Source organism: Cydia splendana, chromosome 20 (assembly GCF_910591565.1).
Source record: "Cydia splendana chromosome 20, ilCydSple1.2, whole genome shotgun sequence".
Taxonomy (NCBI): Eukaryota; Metazoa; Arthropoda; class Insecta; order Lepidoptera; family Tortricidae; genus Cydia; species Cydia splendana.
In genome coordinates this window covers 10,135,106-10,154,664 of record NC_085979.1, presented here as the reverse complement: position 1 = coordinate 10,154,664, position 19,559 = coordinate 10,135,106, and the positions used below count along the sequence as shown (strand labels likewise).

The 19,559-nt window shown below is 43.0% G+C and overlaps 1 protein-coding gene across 1 annotated transcript; it reads right to left on the bottom strand.

Annotated features, from left to right (window-relative positions):
• Positions 1 to 29: 29 nt before the first annotated feature.
• On the bottom strand, positions 30 to 18,199 carry LOC134800848 (facilitated trehalose transporter Tret1-like). The gene is made up of 8 exons (XM_063773404.1): positions 17,870 to 18,199; positions 14,055 to 14,266; positions 12,761 to 12,934; positions 11,531 to 11,680; positions 10,347 to 10,479; positions 9,507 to 9,724; positions 7,787 to 7,969; positions 30 to 2,559 (listed from the first exon to the last, which is right to left on the bottom strand). The coding sequence occupies exons 1-8, from the start codon at positions 17,946 to 17,948 to the stop codon at positions 2,323 to 2,325; spliced, it is 1,386 nt and encodes a 461-aa protein (XP_063629474.1). The 5' UTR covers positions 17,949 to 18,199; the 3' UTR covers positions 30 to 2,322.
• Between the last annotated feature and the right edge of the window lie 1,360 nt (positions 18,200 to 19,559).

Sequence of the window (19,559 nt, the reverse complement as noted above, 5' to 3'; positions counted from 1 at the left end):
GGAACTCCTTTTCTAATTTCACTTATTAAATAAGGAGTTCCGCTTGTAATATTAGTTGTAGTTTGTTATGCAATCGGCCCCTGGACTCTAATCGTTTAGGGGACTAGGGTGCCTAGCCAAGATGCCAATCGTTCGCTCCGTAGCGAACGAAACGGTAATCTCTCTCACACTAGCCTATCGTTTGCTACGGAAAGAACAATTGGCATTATGGCTAGGCACCCTGAGATGAAAATAATATACATTTCGTTCTCTCTAGGCTCGTGGAAAAGAGATGAAAAGATAAGGGATACGCATCCCAGATTGAATTTAATGGTCAAAGCTACCCAACGAAAATTGTTCTTTATAAATTACGTACATGAAGTATTTTTGTAAATGTACGTTTGTTTGCTCGGTGTCCAAACTGTGTTTCGAGCCTGGCAATAGTGTATTGTTTTTAATTTAAATTTAAATTCACTTTTGTATCATTTAAGTGTACCAAAAATTGGATAACAACTGACGGCGGTGACGCGACGCGTGCGTCGAGACGATTCTCTGTAGTTATATATTAAATAATAAATATAACACTTTGTTTTTTTATTTAATTCCTCCATAAATAAATACAACATGGTATACATAAAAAAACAATATCACATATTATTACAATCTAAATCTCAACCAAATCTCCCATAATTGGCACTTAGTAAAAAGTTGATGACAGTTTAGCACCTTACTCCTTTGTAATAAGGCGAAAAATGTAAACTTATCTTTAACGTCGACTGTACCAGCGACACCAGCGCCACTAGCATGCAGCGGAACCACAGAATAATTAATAGTACTATCGTACAGAAAGGAAACTTCCTACAAAAACGAAGTTTGACAGCGGTTCAGGGTCGAATCATGCTGTCTCTTTCTAATATATGGCACTATCCCTTTCGGCTATTTAGGGTTGTCAAAAATCAAGTGATTATCTTATCTATGGTCGTGCACGCAAAAGGAAGTCAAGTGGTGCCAACCCTAATAATTGCTCGGAGCAATGCTGAGCCGAGTTTGACCGAAGTCAGGAGTTTCGCACCCCTGGCGGAACTATATTTTGACAGTAAGCCCCCATTCGCACGGGACCTTTTTCAACGCGCGTTAAAAAGCGTTTGAATGACAAATGGATAACCATGTATGTATTCACACGACAGCGGTGGCGCTTTTTATCAAGCGTTATTGGATTTTCCACTTTAAGCCTTGGTCGTTAAATCGAATTTGGAGTGCGGACAGATTCAAACGCTTTTTTAACGCGCGTTGAAAAAGCTCCCGTGCGAATGAGGGGTAATGGGATTGTGTGTGCGAATAAGTTAGCAAGTCTCGCCTTGGTTTCGCCGTCATGCAAATATGTATGTTGAAAAAGCCTCGTGGCTGGAGCCATGGAGTGTAATAAGACTAAGTTACACAACATGATTTGAGTTCACATCTCGACCCGACCATATGTTTTGTTTTTTATTTATTTTATTTCATATTTTTGATAATTGTGTGGTGACGTCTTCAGCCATCCGCACAGTTCGGCCGAGGTGTGAGGCTGCAAAAGAACTAACGCACGTGGCGTCCCATAGGAGGTAACCGTAATAATTTACAACAATTATTTAACTTCTTTACTAAAAGATATTTTGTTTTACGGGGGTTTTCAGAAAAAATAGTACCATTTACTTTTTTTCGAATAACCAACTTTCGAACAACCAAAAAAGTGTCCCCAGTTTATCATACAAATTTTGGGTGTTAGTTTTGTAACGGTTCATATAAAATGTATGTGAAAATGCGTTAAAAAACTGACTTTTTTTGGGACTTTTTTCTTTTTAAATCGATAGTCCTCGTGATTCTGAGTAGAAATAACCCAAAAGTTAATGGGTTTTCGCAAAAAAGTAAATGGTACACTTTTAAGTGAAAATGCCCTTACGCGTCAATCTCCAGTACTGGTGGAATGGTATACTGCTGTTAAATTTCTAAATTGTCTACGGCAGCGGTTCTCAATCTTTTTTTTGACGGAACCCTTTTGGAAAGCGAAATACTTGATGGAACCCTACAATAAAACAATAGTCACTCACAAGTAGGTATCGGCCAAAGAGTATAATAATATATGGTATCGGCGGTGGCGGCATAGTAAAATTTTTCGAGGCGACTAATAAAGCATAGTGTTCTAAATTCGTGCGGAACCCCTGCAGGGGTGTCGCGGAACCCTAGGGTTCCGCGGAACACACTTAGAGTATGGCTGGTCTACGGGATGTAAACTTGAGCTCACGTCGTTTTTAATAAAACCTGTATCTATAGATATGTCACATCTCTATTCTCTTTCAGTTTTTTTTATACATGTACGGGTTCAGGCTTGGCCCAATACTCCCTAATCTCCTGCAGACTCTTCCCCCTCGTCTCGGGCACCCAGAGGGCCGTGTACACCACCCCCCACGCCGTCACGGCCGCGAACACGTAGAACACCACGTGCACACCGAACGCGGTCGCTATGGGCGTGTAGAACAGCACGGTCATTGAGCTGCAGAAGAATGAGAACGCCATGGACGCGCCGGCCATGCGGGCTCGCATCTGTGGACGAAATGTTTGGATAAGAATAGTTGCTGGGGAAAAAATAACACAAGAGGGTCTTTAAGTGAATATTCTCATTCGCCTTCGCAACTTCGTCAGCGTGGCACACCGTGGTAAGGTTGCCTGAGCTCAACAAGGGTGCGGTGTGTGAGGGCAACGCGCATGTAATACCTCTGGAGTTCCAGGCGCCCATAGGCTACGGCGACTGTTTACCATATACGGGCCGTATGCTTCTTTGCCACCGACCTAGTATTAAAAAACCGTGGAATGACGATAATGATGATTGATGAAAACTACCCTACGTCCTTCCCCGAGGCTCAAACTATCTCCATAATAATAATAATAAGTCAGTCAGATGCAGAAGGCGGTGATCTTGGACACGGCGCGGATAGTCCGCCGGTTCCTCTCTCTGCGGCCCTGAACACCGGTAGCTTGGGCCCTGCCCCGCTGCTGGCGGCACCCTAGGTTAGGTTTTTTATAATGTGTTTATATGTTTTTTTTATGTGTTTTGTATTTTACTTTTATATTCATGTTATAAAGAGCCTAACTTATGAAGGAAAATAAATAAAGAAAAAATAATAAGTCTACCTTAGCTCACGAGATAACCACCATGTGGGATATGCTACCGTCAGCGAACGGTCTCATAGCGTAGAGTCTCGACCAACACCTAGAGAGACTCTCGCTGGGTGGTTGGATCAAGGGTCAGACGCAGAAGGCGGTAATTTTGGACACGGCGCGTATAGTACGTCGATTCCTCTCTCTGCGGCCCTGACCACCGGCAGCTTGGGCCCTGCCCGCTGCCGGCGACACGCTAGGTTAGGTTTATTATAATGTGTTTATATTTTTTTGTAATGTTTTGTAAGTGTTTATTGTACTTTTATACTCACGTTGTAAAAACCCTAACCTAAGACCCAAATTAAATAAAGAGAATAAGTCTACTAATTCGTAAGAGTGATGAGGTAACCGACAGACAGACAAGAATTACTTTCGCATTTATAATCTTAGTAGTGAGAGGTGTACCCACGAGAGGTAGGTATCCTAAAAAAGTCTTTATTTTACCACATTGTCGGCTTGATTGATATGTGAATAACCAAGTATAACTATGCCAAATTAAAGTTCTAGAGCTAACTACCATTGAGTAAACTGCGGACGGATAGACAGACAGACGAACATGGAGAAACTGAAACTATATTAAGTACTACGGAAACCTAAAAAATAAAAAGAGAACCTTAGGAAGGATTTACCTGGTACGTGAACACCTCAGCCATCACCACCATCGGTACGGGCGCTAACCCAGCGCCGTATGACAGTAGACACAAACACACAGATGCCACGGGAAGCCATCTTGGACCCGAGTGTGTGAGGAAGTAGGTTGCTGGGGCGGTCATTTCAATATTGTGTCTAATCGTGGTATAAAAGGCTGAAGGATTTACCTGGTACGTGAACACCTCAGCCATCACCACCATCGGCACGGGCGCTAACCCAGCGCCGTATGACAGTAGACACAGACACTCAGATACCACGGGAAGCCATCTTGGACCCGAGTGTGCGAGGAAGTAGGTTGCTGGGGCGGTCATTTCAATATTGTGTCTAATCGTGGTATAAAAGGCTGAAGGATTTACCTGGTACGTGAACACCTCAGCCATAACGACCATCGGTACGGGCGCTAACCCAGCCCCGTATGACAGTAGACACAAACACACAGATGCCACGGGAAGCCATCTTGGACCCGAGTGTGCGAGGTAGTAAGTTGCTGGGGCGGTCATTTCAATATTGTGTCTAATCGTGGTATAAAAGGCTGAAGGATTTACCTGGTACGTGAACACCTCAGCCATCACCACCATCGGTACGGGCGCTAACCCAGCGCCGTATGACAGTAGAGACAGACACACAGATACTTACCACGGGAAGCCATCTTGGACCCGAGGGTGTGAGGAAGTAGGGTGCTTGCTAGGGCATCATTACAATATTGTGTCTAATCGTGGTATAAAAGGCTGAAGGATTTACCTGGTACGTGAACACCTCAGCCATCACCACCATCGGTACGGGCGCTAACCCAGCGCCGTATGACAGTAGAGACAGACACACAGATACTTACCACGGGAAGCCATCTTGGACCCGAGGGTGTGAGGAAGTAGGGTGCTTGCTAGGGCATCATTACAATATTGTGTCTAATCGTGGTATAAAAGGCTGAAGGATTTACCTGGTACGTGAACACCTCAGCCATCACCACCATCGGCACGGGCGCTAACCCAGCGCCGTATGACAGTAGACACAGACACACAGATACTTACCACGGGAAGCCATCTTGGACCCGAGGGTGTGAGGAAGTAGGTTGCTAGGGCATCATTACAATATTGTGTCTAATCGTGGTATAAAAGGCTGAAGGATTTACCTGGTACGTGAACACCTCAGCCATCACCACCATCGGTACGGGCGCTAACCCAGCGCCGTATGACAGTAGACACAGACACACAGATACCACGGGAAGCCATCTTAGACCCGAGTGAGTTAGGAAGTTGGGTGCTAGGGCATCATTTCAATATGGTGTCTAATCGTGGTATAAAAGGCTAAAGGATTTACTTGGTACGTGAACACCTCAGCCATCACCACCATCGGTACGGGCGCTAACCCAGCGCCGTATGACAGTAGACACAGACACACAGATACCACGGGAAGCCATCTTAGACCCGAGTAAGTTAGGAAGTTGGGTGCTAGGGCATCATTTCAATATGGTGTCTAATCGTGGTATAAAAGGCTAAAGGATTTACTTGGTACGTGAACACCTCAGCCATCACCACCATCGGTACGGGCGCTAACCCAGCGCCGTATGACAGTAGACACAGACACACAGATGCCACGGGAAGCCATCTTGGACCCGAGTGTGCGAGGAAGTAGGTTGCTGGGGCGGTCATTTCAATATTGTGTCTACTCGTGGTATAAAAGGCTGAAGGATTTACCTGGTACGTGATCACCTCAGCCATAACGACCATCGGTACGGGCGCTAACCCAGCGCCGTATGACAGTAGACACAAACACACAGATGCCACGGGAAGCCATCTTGGACCCGAGTGTGCGAGGAAGTAGGTTGCTGGGGCGGTCATTTCAATATTGTGTCTAATCGTGGTATAAAAGGCTGAAGGATTTACCTGGTACGTGAACACCTCAGCCATCACCACCATCGGTACGGGCGCTAACCCAGCGCCGTATGACAGTAGACACAGACACACAGATGCCACGGGAAGCCATCTTGGACCCGAGTGTGCGAGGAAGTAGGTTGCTGGGGCGGTCATTTCAATATTGTGTCTAATCGTGGTATAAAAGGCTGAAGGATTTACCTGGTACGTGAACACCTCAGCCATCACCACCATCGGTACGGGTGCTAACCCAGCGCCGTATGACAGTAGACACAGACACACAGATGCCACGGGAAGCCATCTTGGACCCGAGTGTGCGAGGAAGTAGGTTGCTGGGGCGGTCATTTCAATATTGTGTCTACTCGTGGTATAAAAGGCTGAAGGATTTACCTGGTACGTGAACACCTCAGCCATAACGACCATCGGTACGGGCGCTAACCCAGCGCCGTATGACAGTAGACACAAACACACAGATGCCACGGGAAGCCATCTTGGACCCGAGTGTGCGAGGAAGTAGGTTGCTGGGGCGGTCATTTCAATATTGTGTCTAATCGTGGTATAAAAGGCTGAAGGATTTACCTGGTACGTGAACACCTCAGCCATCACCACCATCGGTACGGGCGCTAACCCAGCGCCGTATGACAGTAGACACAAACACACAGATGCCACGGGAAGCCATCTTGGACCCGAGTGTGCGAGGAAGTAAGTTGCTGGGGCGGTCATTTCAATATTGTGTCTAATCGTGGTATAAAAGGCTGAAGGATTTACCTGGTACGTGAACACCTCAGCCATCACCACCATCGGTACGGGCGCTAACCCAGCGCCGTATGACAGTAGACACAGACACACAGATACCACGGGAAGCCATCTTAGACCCGAGTGAGTTAGGAAGTTGGGTGCTAGGGCATCATTTCAATATTGTGTCTAATCGTGGTATAAAAGGCTGAAGGATTTACTTGGTACGTGAACACCTCAGCCATCACCACCATCGGTACGGGCGCTAACCCAGCGCCGTATGACAGTAGACACAGACACACAGATGCCACGGGAAGCCATCTTGGACCCGAGTGTGCGAGGAAGTAGGTTGCTGGGGCGGTCATTTCAATATTGTGTCTACTCGTGGTATAAAAGGCTGAAGGATTTACCTGGTACGTGAACACCTCAGCCATAACGACCATCGGTACGGGCGCTAACCCAGCGCCGTATGACAGTAGACACAAACACACAGATGCCACGGGAAGCCATCTTGGACCCGAGTGTGCGAGGAAGTTGGTTGCTGGGGCGGTCATTTCAATATTGTGTCTACTCGTGGTATAAAAGGCTGAAGGATTTACCTGGTACGTGAACACCTCAGCCATAACGACCATCGGTACGGGCGCTAACCCAGCGCCGTATGACAGTAGACACAAACACACAGATGCCACGGGAAGCCATCTTGGACCCGAGTGTGCGAGGAAGTAGGTTGCTGGGGCGGTCATTTCAATATTGTGTCTACTCGTGGTATAAAAGGCTGAAGGATTTACCTGGTACGTGAACACCTCAGCCATAACGACCATCGGTACGGGCGCTAACCCAGCGCCGTATGACAGTAGACACAAACACACAGATGCCACGGGAAGCCATCTTGGACCCGAGTGTGCGAGGAAGTAGGTTGCTGGGGCGGTCATTTCAATATTGTGTCTACTCGTGGTATAAAAGGCTGAAGGATTTACTTGGTACGTGAACACCTCAGCCATCACCACCATCGGTACGGGCGCTAACCCAGCGCCGTATGACAGTAGACACAGACACACAGATGCCACGGGAAGCCATCTTGGACCCGAGTGTGCGAGGAAGTAGGTTGCTGGGGCGGTCATTTCAATATTGTGTCTACTCGTGGTATAAAAGGCTGAAGGATTTACCTGGTACGTGAACACCTCAGCCATAACGACCATCGGTACGGGCGCTAACCCAGCGCCGTATGACAGTAGACACAAACACACAGATGCCACGGGAAGCCATCTTGGACCCGAGTGTGCGAGGAAGTAGGTTGCTGGGGCGGTCATTTCAATATTGTGTCTACTCGTGGTATAAAAGGCTGAAGGATTTACCTGGTACGTGAACACCTCAGCCATCACCACCATCGGTACGGGCGCTAACCCAGCGCCGTATGACAGTAGACACAAACACACAGATGCCACGGGAAGCCATCTTGGACCCGAGTGTGTGAGGAAGTAGGTTGCTAGGGCGATCATGCAGAGGGAAACCACGGCGCAGCTGCATGCCAGTGGGATCTGGGGATGAAAATTTTAATGTTAACCCCCTTATTCATAAACACACTACAAGCCTCAATTAGTTAATAATCGTTTGTCCTTATCTGTCATTTTGACTTATGGTATTTGTGAGAAAGGGATGAAACATAATTTAACTAAATTAGGCCCGTAAAGTTTTATGAATAAGGGGGTTTGTCGTTTGTCATCATATCAGCTGAAAGACTCACTGCTGCTTACGACTTCGAACGCCTCTTTGTACCGACGGGACTTTAGCTGAAGAAAATCCCTAAAAATCTTAATAACAGAATGGACGCTTTTTTCTACTTTATCATGGGCGTCCACAAGGTGTATTCCTATTTGTCCCTGCCTCATGTGTGGCAGGGACAAATGGGAATTTACCGTCTACGGTAACGACACTAACGACTAAGATGTATCATCAGGCAGGACCGTACGAGATAGTATGCAGTCGCTTTTAGCCTAAGCGCGCACCACGATTTTAGTTTTTGCGACACGATTTTAGAATCGCGCTGTAATATATCGCAGAAAATTCACTGCGCGCACTGCGATGAAAAAGTCGCGGTTTGTTCATTCTCAACATGGATTTCGTACCAGTCGTTTGTCATGAAACGTTGTCTTTAATATGTGATCGCTGTATGACTTTGAGTATTTATACCACAAAGGTGATCTCCTTCTATTTCCATAATTAAATGGTCAACATCTAGCGTCTTCAGCAGCAGGTTCCGACATGTTGACGCTTAGAGAGCGATATGCCGACTGAGGTCCGGGTGCGATTTTATTATCGCAGTGCGCGCGGGGCCATACAACTCCGTATGCCGCAATTCACTTTGCGACAATCGCGTCGCGAGCAGTCGCGGAAAAATGTGACAAATCACAATTTTAAAATCGCTGCGATTTTTTTGTCGCATATGCGCGCACTGCCATATAAACACATACGTTACATTTCTGCGACTATTTTATCGCGCGACAAAAAGTCGTGGTTCGCGCTTGGCCTTAAACAATCGTCGACGTAGGGTTAATCATGGACAATATCGACCACGATGGTGTAAAAGCAAATGCATACAATCTCATAATTTTTGTGACGATAAATTGTGTCGTTACCGTGGACTACAAAACATAGGAAAATAAGGTACAGGCACCAGTAATGGGATGGTATAGACAAATCTTCTAAACTAAAACAAGTATTTATCATCAGTTTTTAGGCACTGGCAACATTTTACCATAAACAAGAGCCATAGGCCATAGAGCTGCTTAAGTTTGATGTTTCATTGATTTTTGTTTGTTTTTAAATTAATGGCGCCATACTGCCCGTTGCCACAGTGGAGCAAAAATACATTTCATAAATCGGTAGACATTTTACACCTGTAGGTGTCGGAGAATATCAAAAATATTCAAAATTTTCTCTTAAATGTCCCATGATTAACGTTAACATAGGGCTAGTCTTTGTCTTTGAGACTTTCTAAATTAGGTACCTACATTCAAGAGGAAAAGGGGTCAGAAGACCCGTTTTCTTTGTTTGTTTCAATAGTGACTGTCTTACCTTTCTCCCAAACTTCTCGATAGAGACCGTGGTGAAGAACGAGCCCGCCAACTGCAGGAACCCCATGAGCAGCGTCAGCAGATTAGGGTCCCACGTGGAGCCGGCCCTGGCGAACACTTCCGACGCGTAGTTCATGAGGGCGAAGCACCCAGAGAGGGTCTGGAGCGCCATCAGCATGAGCGTGACTCGGAGAGCAGAGAAGGTGGCCCGGTCCCGTACTGGGAAAATAATGTAGGGTCAGAGCGGGAACAGTGACTCAGCTTCAACAGTGGCGCAGCCAAATAAAATTTACCTACACTACGGGATCAGATAAAAACCAAAGACATTGTTTTTACCTGACTAAAGGAATAATCTAATAATTGCAGATTAGCGTAGTTAAACAGTGTGTTTATCTACGTCTAGGTATATCACCGAGATTTTCATTAAGTACCTAATCTTCATACACACAGCAATATTGTTCTTGCCTTAGGATTATTAAACTCGTATTTATATCGAACTAAGGCTCATAGTCCTGTGAATACGAGTACTTATAATAATTTTACAACGGATGAAGGTACCTAATTATAATTCCGTATGATTACAGAGTATGAAATAACCGTTGGATTATGCTTTAAGTGTGTAGAAACTTGATATAATTACAGCATATGTACTCAATGAGTAAAACATTGAACTTTGAACATCATAAACGTATTCACGTGAATTTAATGTATTAGGTACCTTTATCATACTTTTTTTCAAAGATTGGTAGGTAGGTACTTATTCGATTTATATGACCGTTTGTCCATTGCCATCCTAGCCTAGCCTATCCTAGCACAGATAGGTCCAACGGTAGGTACTTACTTATACTGCACAGGGTGACCCTGGGCATCTCATCGAACCGCCTGTGCTCGTCTTTCAGTTTGTGCACTTCATCGAGGACGGACGTCTCTCCTCTGTTGAGGCTCCGTAACCACGCTATTGTTTGTGTTGCTTTCTGGAATAAATGCAGCATATACTTGAATTAAGAATCATCATCATCATCATCTCAGCCATAAGACGTCCTCTGCTGAACATAGGCCTCCCCCTTGGACCTCCATACGTACCGGCTGGAAGCGACCCGCATCCAGTGTCTTCCTTCCTTCTGACGTACATTTGTTACCTACGTGCGCCTGAACTAGGAAATAGGAATATAAACCTGTATCTCAGGCAAAGATAATATACAAATTTAAAGAACATTAAAATAAATTAGAATCATGAAAAAATCGGGCAGGTCGTGAAATTCCTAGGCATATCGTGAACCGTGAAAATCATTGTCTCGTTACCTGAGTCGACGAGCGCGGCTCCTATTTCTGGACAGTTTGCCCTTCGGGCATCTTTAGCAATCTAGCGAACCTACCCTCCCTATCTATCTTATACCTTTAAACGAGCAATTCTTGTATATATATATAATATATATTTATATATTTCGGGGATCTTTGAGACGGCTGTAACGATTTCGAGTAAATTTGCTATACCTATGGGGGTTTTGAGGGGCGAAAAATCGATCTAGCGAGGTCTTATCTCTCGGAAAACGCGCATTTCGGAGTGTTTATATATTTTCCGAGCAAAGCTCGGACTCCCAGATATTTGGTTTAATAATATGTGACTAATACCTATCGTCAAAACATTACACAGTAATTTTACTATCAGCTGCCGACATCTATAATATCTACACAGAGTAGATCGATCGCGTTGATTTTATTATTACGTTAATTGTTATTCTAGTCTACCTTATTTGCAAAAAAATGCATTTTGATAGGTGTACGGTTAGCAGGGCAAATTAAATAGTAACGTACCTAACGATTAGTAATTAAGAGGAAAGGGGACGCCGCCTGTTTTTCCATACAAACTTTTGTGCAGGTAATGTGCTACTTACCTGCGGTTTTACTTGACAATAGACAAAGGATTAGCCGTCAGGGCCAGTTACGAATCGACGGACTATACAGCTAGTTAGGCGACACCGCCTGGTTGTGAGTGTAGGACAACCATGTGCCGCAAGTTTTTACCTTCTCTCTACCCCGCTTCAGCAAGTAGTTAGGCGACTCCGGCATGAAGCAGAAGGCTAGCGCATGGACGATCGCCACGGTCAAGTAGACCGCCTGGTTGTGTGTGTACGGCAGCCATGTGCCCAGCCCGTATACGAAGATGACGCCTAGCTTCAACAAAAACAAATCAAAGTTAATTTCGTACGAAATAAAGTATCGAATAGCGGGCAAAGCGAAAAATACCAGGGTCCTATGACCCTCTCTCTCTCTATGGCTCTCTATAGAGGCCAAGCGATTTTCTAAGTAGATACGCTCTCTGCAGCGATTTTGATAGCACAGACTGTGCAAGTGTTATTTTAAACGTCATACCTAGTTTCATAGAAGTTTGACATTTAAAATAACACTTGCACAGTATGTGCTATCAAAATCGCTGCCAACTTAGATTGGTCTAACTCTACACATTTTATTAGTAGGTATTTACGCTTAAAGGATGACTCACGTCAGTCACGCTAGACCGGGCCGTGGCAGGGCCGGAGCTTCCGGAGCTTCGTTTTCTATGGAAAGCAGCACGTGATCACCGATCAGCCGTCATAGAAAAGTACGCCCGCCCGGGCACGGCCCGGTCTAGCGTGAGTCATCCTTAACTCGTTCGCATCTTTCCGGATTATTCCCCACTATAGTTACCACCAAGTTGTCACCAGTGCAACAACTAGAATTCTTTTGCCTGCTGTCCTCAGTGGTAATTAAATTTAATTCGAATCGAATGTGTGTGACTGTGAATGAGGCCCTTGAGTATATTTATTCAAGGTTGCCGGTTACTAAGATTCAATGAATCTCAATATAGTAGAGTGGGTCTAATGATAGAACCAAAATGATATTGCGAGTTTGCTACGGTTAACGGGACGCAATAAAGCCTCAGTTGTCCGTCTGTACGTCCGTTCGAAAAAAACAATTTACTTAATTTTTGAAGGCCAATTTTTTTGTAGACAGTCACAAGCAGTAAGATAGGTCTGTGTTGCTTACCAGAAATTCATAGCTAGGTATCTCTTTAACGTATACCTACCGGTACCACAAGAAAGCACTCAGGATCTCGCTAATTATCATCAGTAGAAATTTAAGGTCTTCAGAAAATACTTCATAGACGGACATAGTAAGAGACGCCAAGTTCATCGCCTGGAGTAACTAGCAATCTCCTAACATAGGTACCATTTTTTTCTTCTTAGTTCCAGAGAGTCTGGGGCCAGAAAGTACCTTGCAGACAGTCATAGTAAGAGAAGCTAAGGCTCCCCGCCAGGAGTCCTCAGCGATCTCCTTGACGTAGACGGGCACCACGACGAAGCACCCGGCAGCCGCTACACCGGCGATGGCGCGCGCGGCGATCAGTAATGGGGCGGAGAGGGTGGATAGTTTGATGGTCCATGATATCTGTGAATAAAATACCTCGGCTATTACTATGAAAAAATAAGGTTGGGCCTGAACCCTGGTTTAACCTTGTCGCCGCCACGTCAATGAAGTAATAGTGTCGCCAAGCCACAGATTGCACGTAAACAACCTGTATAACATATCAAGTCGTGGCGTGTGGAGCACGAAATGTACTGACTTTATATCAAGTCAATCGCGGCGAAAAGGTTAACGTGAAACGTATATATACCTACATGTGTCATCTTCATACTATAAGAAATACAATAATATTCGTAGAGAGAACTGAGAGGAGGAGAATTTTGGTATAAGAAGCGTAATCTCTAAAGAAACACGCTTCGAAATCACGCGATTAGTCTTGCAAGTTTATTTGTATGGCGCCTTATGTTCTTTGCTAAGTGGATAATATGTCAATATTTGTTTTTATAGGTACTACCTATACGCTTGTAACTCTTGTAAGAATGTGTTGCTGACGTCAGGGCCGTCTTTAACGACGCTGGGGCCCTGGGCACATACGAATTTGGGGCCCTTTTATAAAGTAAAGAAAGCGAATTTATTATGGGTAATCAAATATACTGTTACTGTCTGTCCTTCGGGGCCCCCTGACGACGGGGGCCCTGGGCACGCGCCCCGTGTGCCCTTATGGTAAAGACGGTACAGGTTGACGTCGACTCGACTGTAAGAGTAAAACACATCACTTTATGTGGTGAAGGAACTATATTCACTCCGTGCATGGCTGTGAGTGGCGCCGCTCTAATGGATGTGGGACATATCAATTGCGTATTTGAATGTAACTAGTATGCCATCTAGTTCAGCCGTCAAAACTGCTGCTACAATATTTTCTTGTTTATGGTTATAATCGTAATAGATAATAGATTTGTAGGTGGTTACTTGATATTGCGGAGGATAGGAGTTACGGGATATACGAGTAGCAGGCTCTTTCTGTAGTCTTTAAGGATGACTCACGTTAGACCGGGCCGTGTCCGGGCCGGAGCTTCCGGCGCATCGTTTTCTATGGAATGGATCACGTGATCGTCTGACATGTCATAGAAAAATAGGAACGCCGGAAGCTCCGGCTCGGACACGGTCCGGTCTAACGTGAGTCATCCTTTAAACAAGGACTTACACAAGATAGAAGAGACACTGTGATGATACAGATCTTCCTCCCGAAGCGGTCACTGGAGTAACTAAAGAACGGTATGCCGCAAATAGCCGCTAGTGGTAGTGCGGCCGCTAACCAAGAGATGTCGCTGTCAGTCACGCCGGCGGCCTTCAGGTGGAGACGGGTTGGTGATAGCCAGCCGATCTGAATGCCGTAGGTGAATGTAGGGATTGTTGCTGTGAACAAGTAATTATGTACAGTCAGCAACAGAAGTTGCTAAGCGGGCGAGGTGTTCAAAATTATCTTGACACGCTCTTATTCTCTTAACAATAAAGTCGTGTCAAGATCATTTTGAACACCTAGCCCGCTTAGGAACTTCTGCTGCTGACTGTACTTAGGGTCACTTGCACCATCCCACTAACCCGGGGTTAACCAGTTAAACCTGGAGTTACCATGGTTACCAGTACAATTTGACACTGGGTTAACGGTTTAACCGGTTAACCCCGGGTTTTGGCGCTTAAAGAAATTACAGGAGGGTGCTTTGTCAACAATTTTTTTGTGTTTTGGCCCGTGATCATATATTTCTGGTCATGCTTTATAAACGGGATTAAAATCAAATCAACATCATATTTCTTACACCTGAATACGCCTCTAGATTCGATTAAATGCAATACTCGTTTGCTTGCCATACCGCGTCTCGTTTTACGACACATGTTGCAATATGCAATATCGACTTCAACTGTTTATGTTATGAGCCAATGCTATTTTTATTAACCTGCTGTTTTCAAAGAAGCACCTTAAATGATGTATCTAATATCATAGAGAAAAGTAAGCTTAGAGTGTTCATTCCATACATTAGATAAGGGCATTTTCACTTAAAAGTTTACCATTTACTTTTTTCGAAAATCCACCAACTTTTGGGTTATTTCTACTCAGAATCTCGAGGGCTATCGATTTAAAACGAAAAAAATGTGTCCCAAAACAAATGTCAGTTTTGTAATGCATTTTCACATACATTTTGTATGGACCGTTACAAAACTGACACCCAAAATTTGTATGAAAACCTGGAGACTCTTTTTTTCTTTGTCTTATTCAATAGTACTCTGTACTAGTATAGTGATTTTGAGTCTAAATAACCCAAAAGTTTCTAGTTTTTCGAAAAAAAGGAAAAGGTACCATTTTTTCTGAAAAACCCCATACTTAAACACCCATTTATTATAATAATATACCTAATAAAATAAATTTTAAGTGATCTTTGCCAAAACTTATTTGTAAGATTCTGATTTAACGATTTGTTACGGTTTTGATATTGTTTTGATACGAGGTTGATGATCACTCAGGCTAATTGGTTAGGTACCTGTCAAAATCATAACAAATCATTAAATGAGAATCGCTTATTTCCATTAATCTAACAACGCACTACTCGCCGTCGGCCAAAGATTATGTCGGTCGGCACTCACTCGCCCGACTTTCAATCCGGAGGTCGCGGGTTCAAATCCTGGCTCGTATGATACCACTGAGTTTTTCGGAACTTATGTACGAAATATCATTTGATATTTACCACTAGCTTTTCGGTGAAGGAAAACATCGTGAGGAAACCTGCATACATCTGCGAAGAAATTCAAAGGTGTATGTGAAGTCCCCAATCCGCATTGGGCTAGCGTGGGGTCTATAGCCCAAGCCCTCGCGCGCATGTGAGGAGGCCTGTGCCCAGCAGTGGGACGTATATAGGCTGAATTATTATTATTATTATTATGTAGGCACGGTGTTCATCCTCACACCCTATACTCTGTATCTTTAGGTATTTAAATAAAAGTAAACAAATATTTTTTACATTTTCGGGTAGTTGTAACATTTATTGGTTAAGAGCCAACGGGAGTGGTCATTTCTCCATACAAACGTACTCCTCGTTTTCCTCCGTGGTTTTTGAAGCTAGAGCAATGATTTTTTCAACACAGATTAATATTGTCAATATCTGTGTCGGACGTTTTGCTTTTTTTGATATTTTTGTTTTTTAAGGCGCTAGAGCCCTTCAAAAATGGCCATAATGGCCTAATTGACTATGCCGTAATGAGAGGCGTGGCATTCAAAACTGATATCAATTAGCCAAAAAAGCAAAACGGTCCGACACAGATAATTTCATAATCATTTAGATTTCCAAATTTGGTTACGATTGGTTAAGTTTTGGAGGAGGAAACAGAGGAGTACGAAACCTCGATTTTTGAGATTTTTACGCAGGATTTTTCGCCTTGTCCTTATCGCACTACTTTTAGGTGCCGCTTCCGTTAGCGAGACGGGTATATTTACCTAAAATATTTAAAACTCAGCTCCTGTTTCGTCTTAACCAACCAAACAAAACCGCCTGGCTCTGTCACTGAACGACCTGACTTGTGCCTGACTTTAACCTACATTATTTGATCATGTAATGTTTTCATCTACCCTCAACTGGCTTAAGGAGCCATTTGAGGGAAGAGTTTGTTTACTTTTATTTAAATAGGGTTTACTCGGGTAATTCCGAAATTCGGATAATTTCCAATTTCAGATGAAAATCACCCAAAATTCCATCATAATAAAAGTCTCTTTTCGGAATTATCCGACAGTTTTCGACATTCGGAATTACCCGAATACACCTTACCTAACGATATAGACTATAGAACCCAAATGGTCACGCACTATGCGGTTTAAGAGGAAGTTCCTACTACGGACGCTCGCTCCGGCTGTGGAATAAGCTCCCGTCGAGGTTTTCTCGAGGGGTTACCGTATGGGATTGGGATCTTAAAAACAGTGAACAGGTTATGGGTCGGCAACGCTCATGTAACACCCCTGGAGATGCTGGCGTCCATAGGCTACGGTGACCGCTTACCATCAGGCGGGCCATATACTTGTTTGCCACCGACGTGGTATAAAAAAACGCGCATGTAACACCCCTGGAGTGGCAGGCGTTCATAGGCTACGGTGACCGCTTACCGTCAGGCTGCCCGTCTGCTTATAGACCACCGACGTGGTATTAAAAAAATGTAAGATCCGGAGCGAGGGTCGCCATCCCAATCTCTTAAACGCCGCTTCAAAGCTCCGTGTAATATCTATATCCACACAAAAAAGCCCTTAATTTTTTTGCGTACTATATACCTACTTTAATAATATTAAAACAAAAATATCGAAATTATAGCTGGTCAAGCAGATCTTGTCAGTAGAAATCCGCGGCAAATTTGAAAAATGTAGGCGCGAAGGGATATCATCTCATAGAAAATTTGAATTTCGCGCCTTTTTTTACTGACGAGATCTGCTTGACCAGCTATACCTATTATTATCGCTACGACTAAGACTAAACTGACTAACAACGACGCTCTCGTATAACCAATCGGTGCGAGTACAGCTGCTGTGAGAATACATATTTAATTAAGTAAGTTAATTTGACATTCATTAATATTTATCTAATACCTTTAAACGAGCAATTCTTGTTTATTTATTTAAGTATTTATATGTATATGAACCTATATATTTCGGCGATCTCGGAAACGGCTCTAACGATTTTGATGACATTTGCTATATAGGGGTTTTCGGGGGCGATAAATCGATCTAGCTAGATCTTATCTCTGGGAAAAAGCGCATTTTTGAGTTTTTGTATGTTTTCCGAGCAAAGGTCGGTCTCTCAGATATTATATATAGATACAAGGTATTTATTGCAGAATTTTGAGTCATATTGTTTATAATTATAATAAGTATTAGGTGTTCTATTGAACACCTAATACTTATTAAAAATATTTTTAATAAGTATTATATTTATTGTATTTATAAAAAAAAATTTTTATTATATTAAAACAAAAACTTTCTCTTACCTAACAGTGCTGTTAAAATTTGTCTCTTAGCACTACTTTCGACAGGCGGCCGCTTTCTTTCCATGGCTGTATGATTCATTGCCACTGCCACAGTTCACCATTGATGACGGACGATTTAAAAACAAACACTACACTCGATACTTTTAGAGGTTATGTTGCGTAAACATTACCATACGCACAATTACATTAATTTACCGTTTGATTACTAGAAATTAATGATAAATACAACTTTTTATCAAATTTAAAAGTAAAGTTAAGTTATCACAGCTTGGTTTTTAGTCGTAGTTTATTTTTAATACGAACGTAGAGTCATACAGACGGCGCGAATCGTACTGAAGTCGGAATATAGCGTTACAACTTACATGTATGTTTTATCTATGTCCACATACATACGTGCTCGAGTGGCATACATGTGTGTAGACTTTATGGTATAACTTCGCATGTTTTCAGATTTAATTAGACAACATTTTTGCTCAGATACCGTGGCATTGTCGTCTACTGATTTTATTGTAATTAGTAATTAGTTATGCCGAAACGGTTTGGGTTTATGTTAATATTGTTAATTGTCAAGCATCGGTATCTTCCTACAGTTAATTAAAAATAACTACTGAAGCTATTTTGTATGTACAATACATACATGTAATATGTAATATTCATGAGAATAGATAGAGTTGGGCGTAATGTGTGTTTATAGTTATTTTTTATTGAAATCATATTTTTTATAAATTTATACAGTACCTAAGTTTTTGTCTTTGTATTCGTATTGTTTAAAATGCAATTACCTATCCACCCACGTATCTATTCCAATTAAATAATTAAAAATGTCAGACAAAGATATAAAAAACTTTTAGGTAGAGTCGCGAATTAAGTAGGTATGTATAAGTTAATTTTTAAGAAGCAGAAATGTCCACTTTAAAATTTTGCTGAGGTAGGTATAACGTTTGAAGTAATGATACTATACGCCCCAAAAGTACGTAGGGTCAATGCACTAGTTTCTGTCCATGCTCTAGTTTTCGTCCACTTGACAGATTAGCAAATATTATATTTGATTTTGAATTTTCTACTTGCGAAATATAATTTTTATGTAATTAGATATATTGTTTTGACATTAAGGATTGCAAATATTGCAATACGTACAAATTTGTGTAGCGACGTAGGTTTATATTCAAATTTCGTCAAGTGGGCGAAAACAAACGCACCTACCCTATATCTATAGCATCTATCGGTATCCAATAGCTCTACAAAAAGACGTACTATGTCTCTACATATAAAACAGGCCGTATGTATAGTCAGATACTTTTAAACGCTACCTATTTAGAAATATAAATAAGTATATTCGGGTAAAGTCGAATATTTCGGAACTTCGACTAATTCCTATTCTTATTTTCATCATGTTAAGGGGCCCACTGATTAACAGTCCGCCGGACGGTATCGGCCTGTCAGTTAGAACAAAATGTTGACAGTTCCGAACAACTGGCAGGCCGATACCGTCCGGCGGACTGTTAATCAGTGGGCCCCTTCAGAGTCCATTTCTGGAATTACCCGACACTATAACTATTCGGATTAACTCTCTCTGTTTGGGAAATTTATATTAATATATATATATTTATAATGTTCCTACCTATCTTTAATCATATAATCCGCCGAAAGGTGTCGTGATTCGGAGGTTCCGGGGCAAACTGCCGAATCC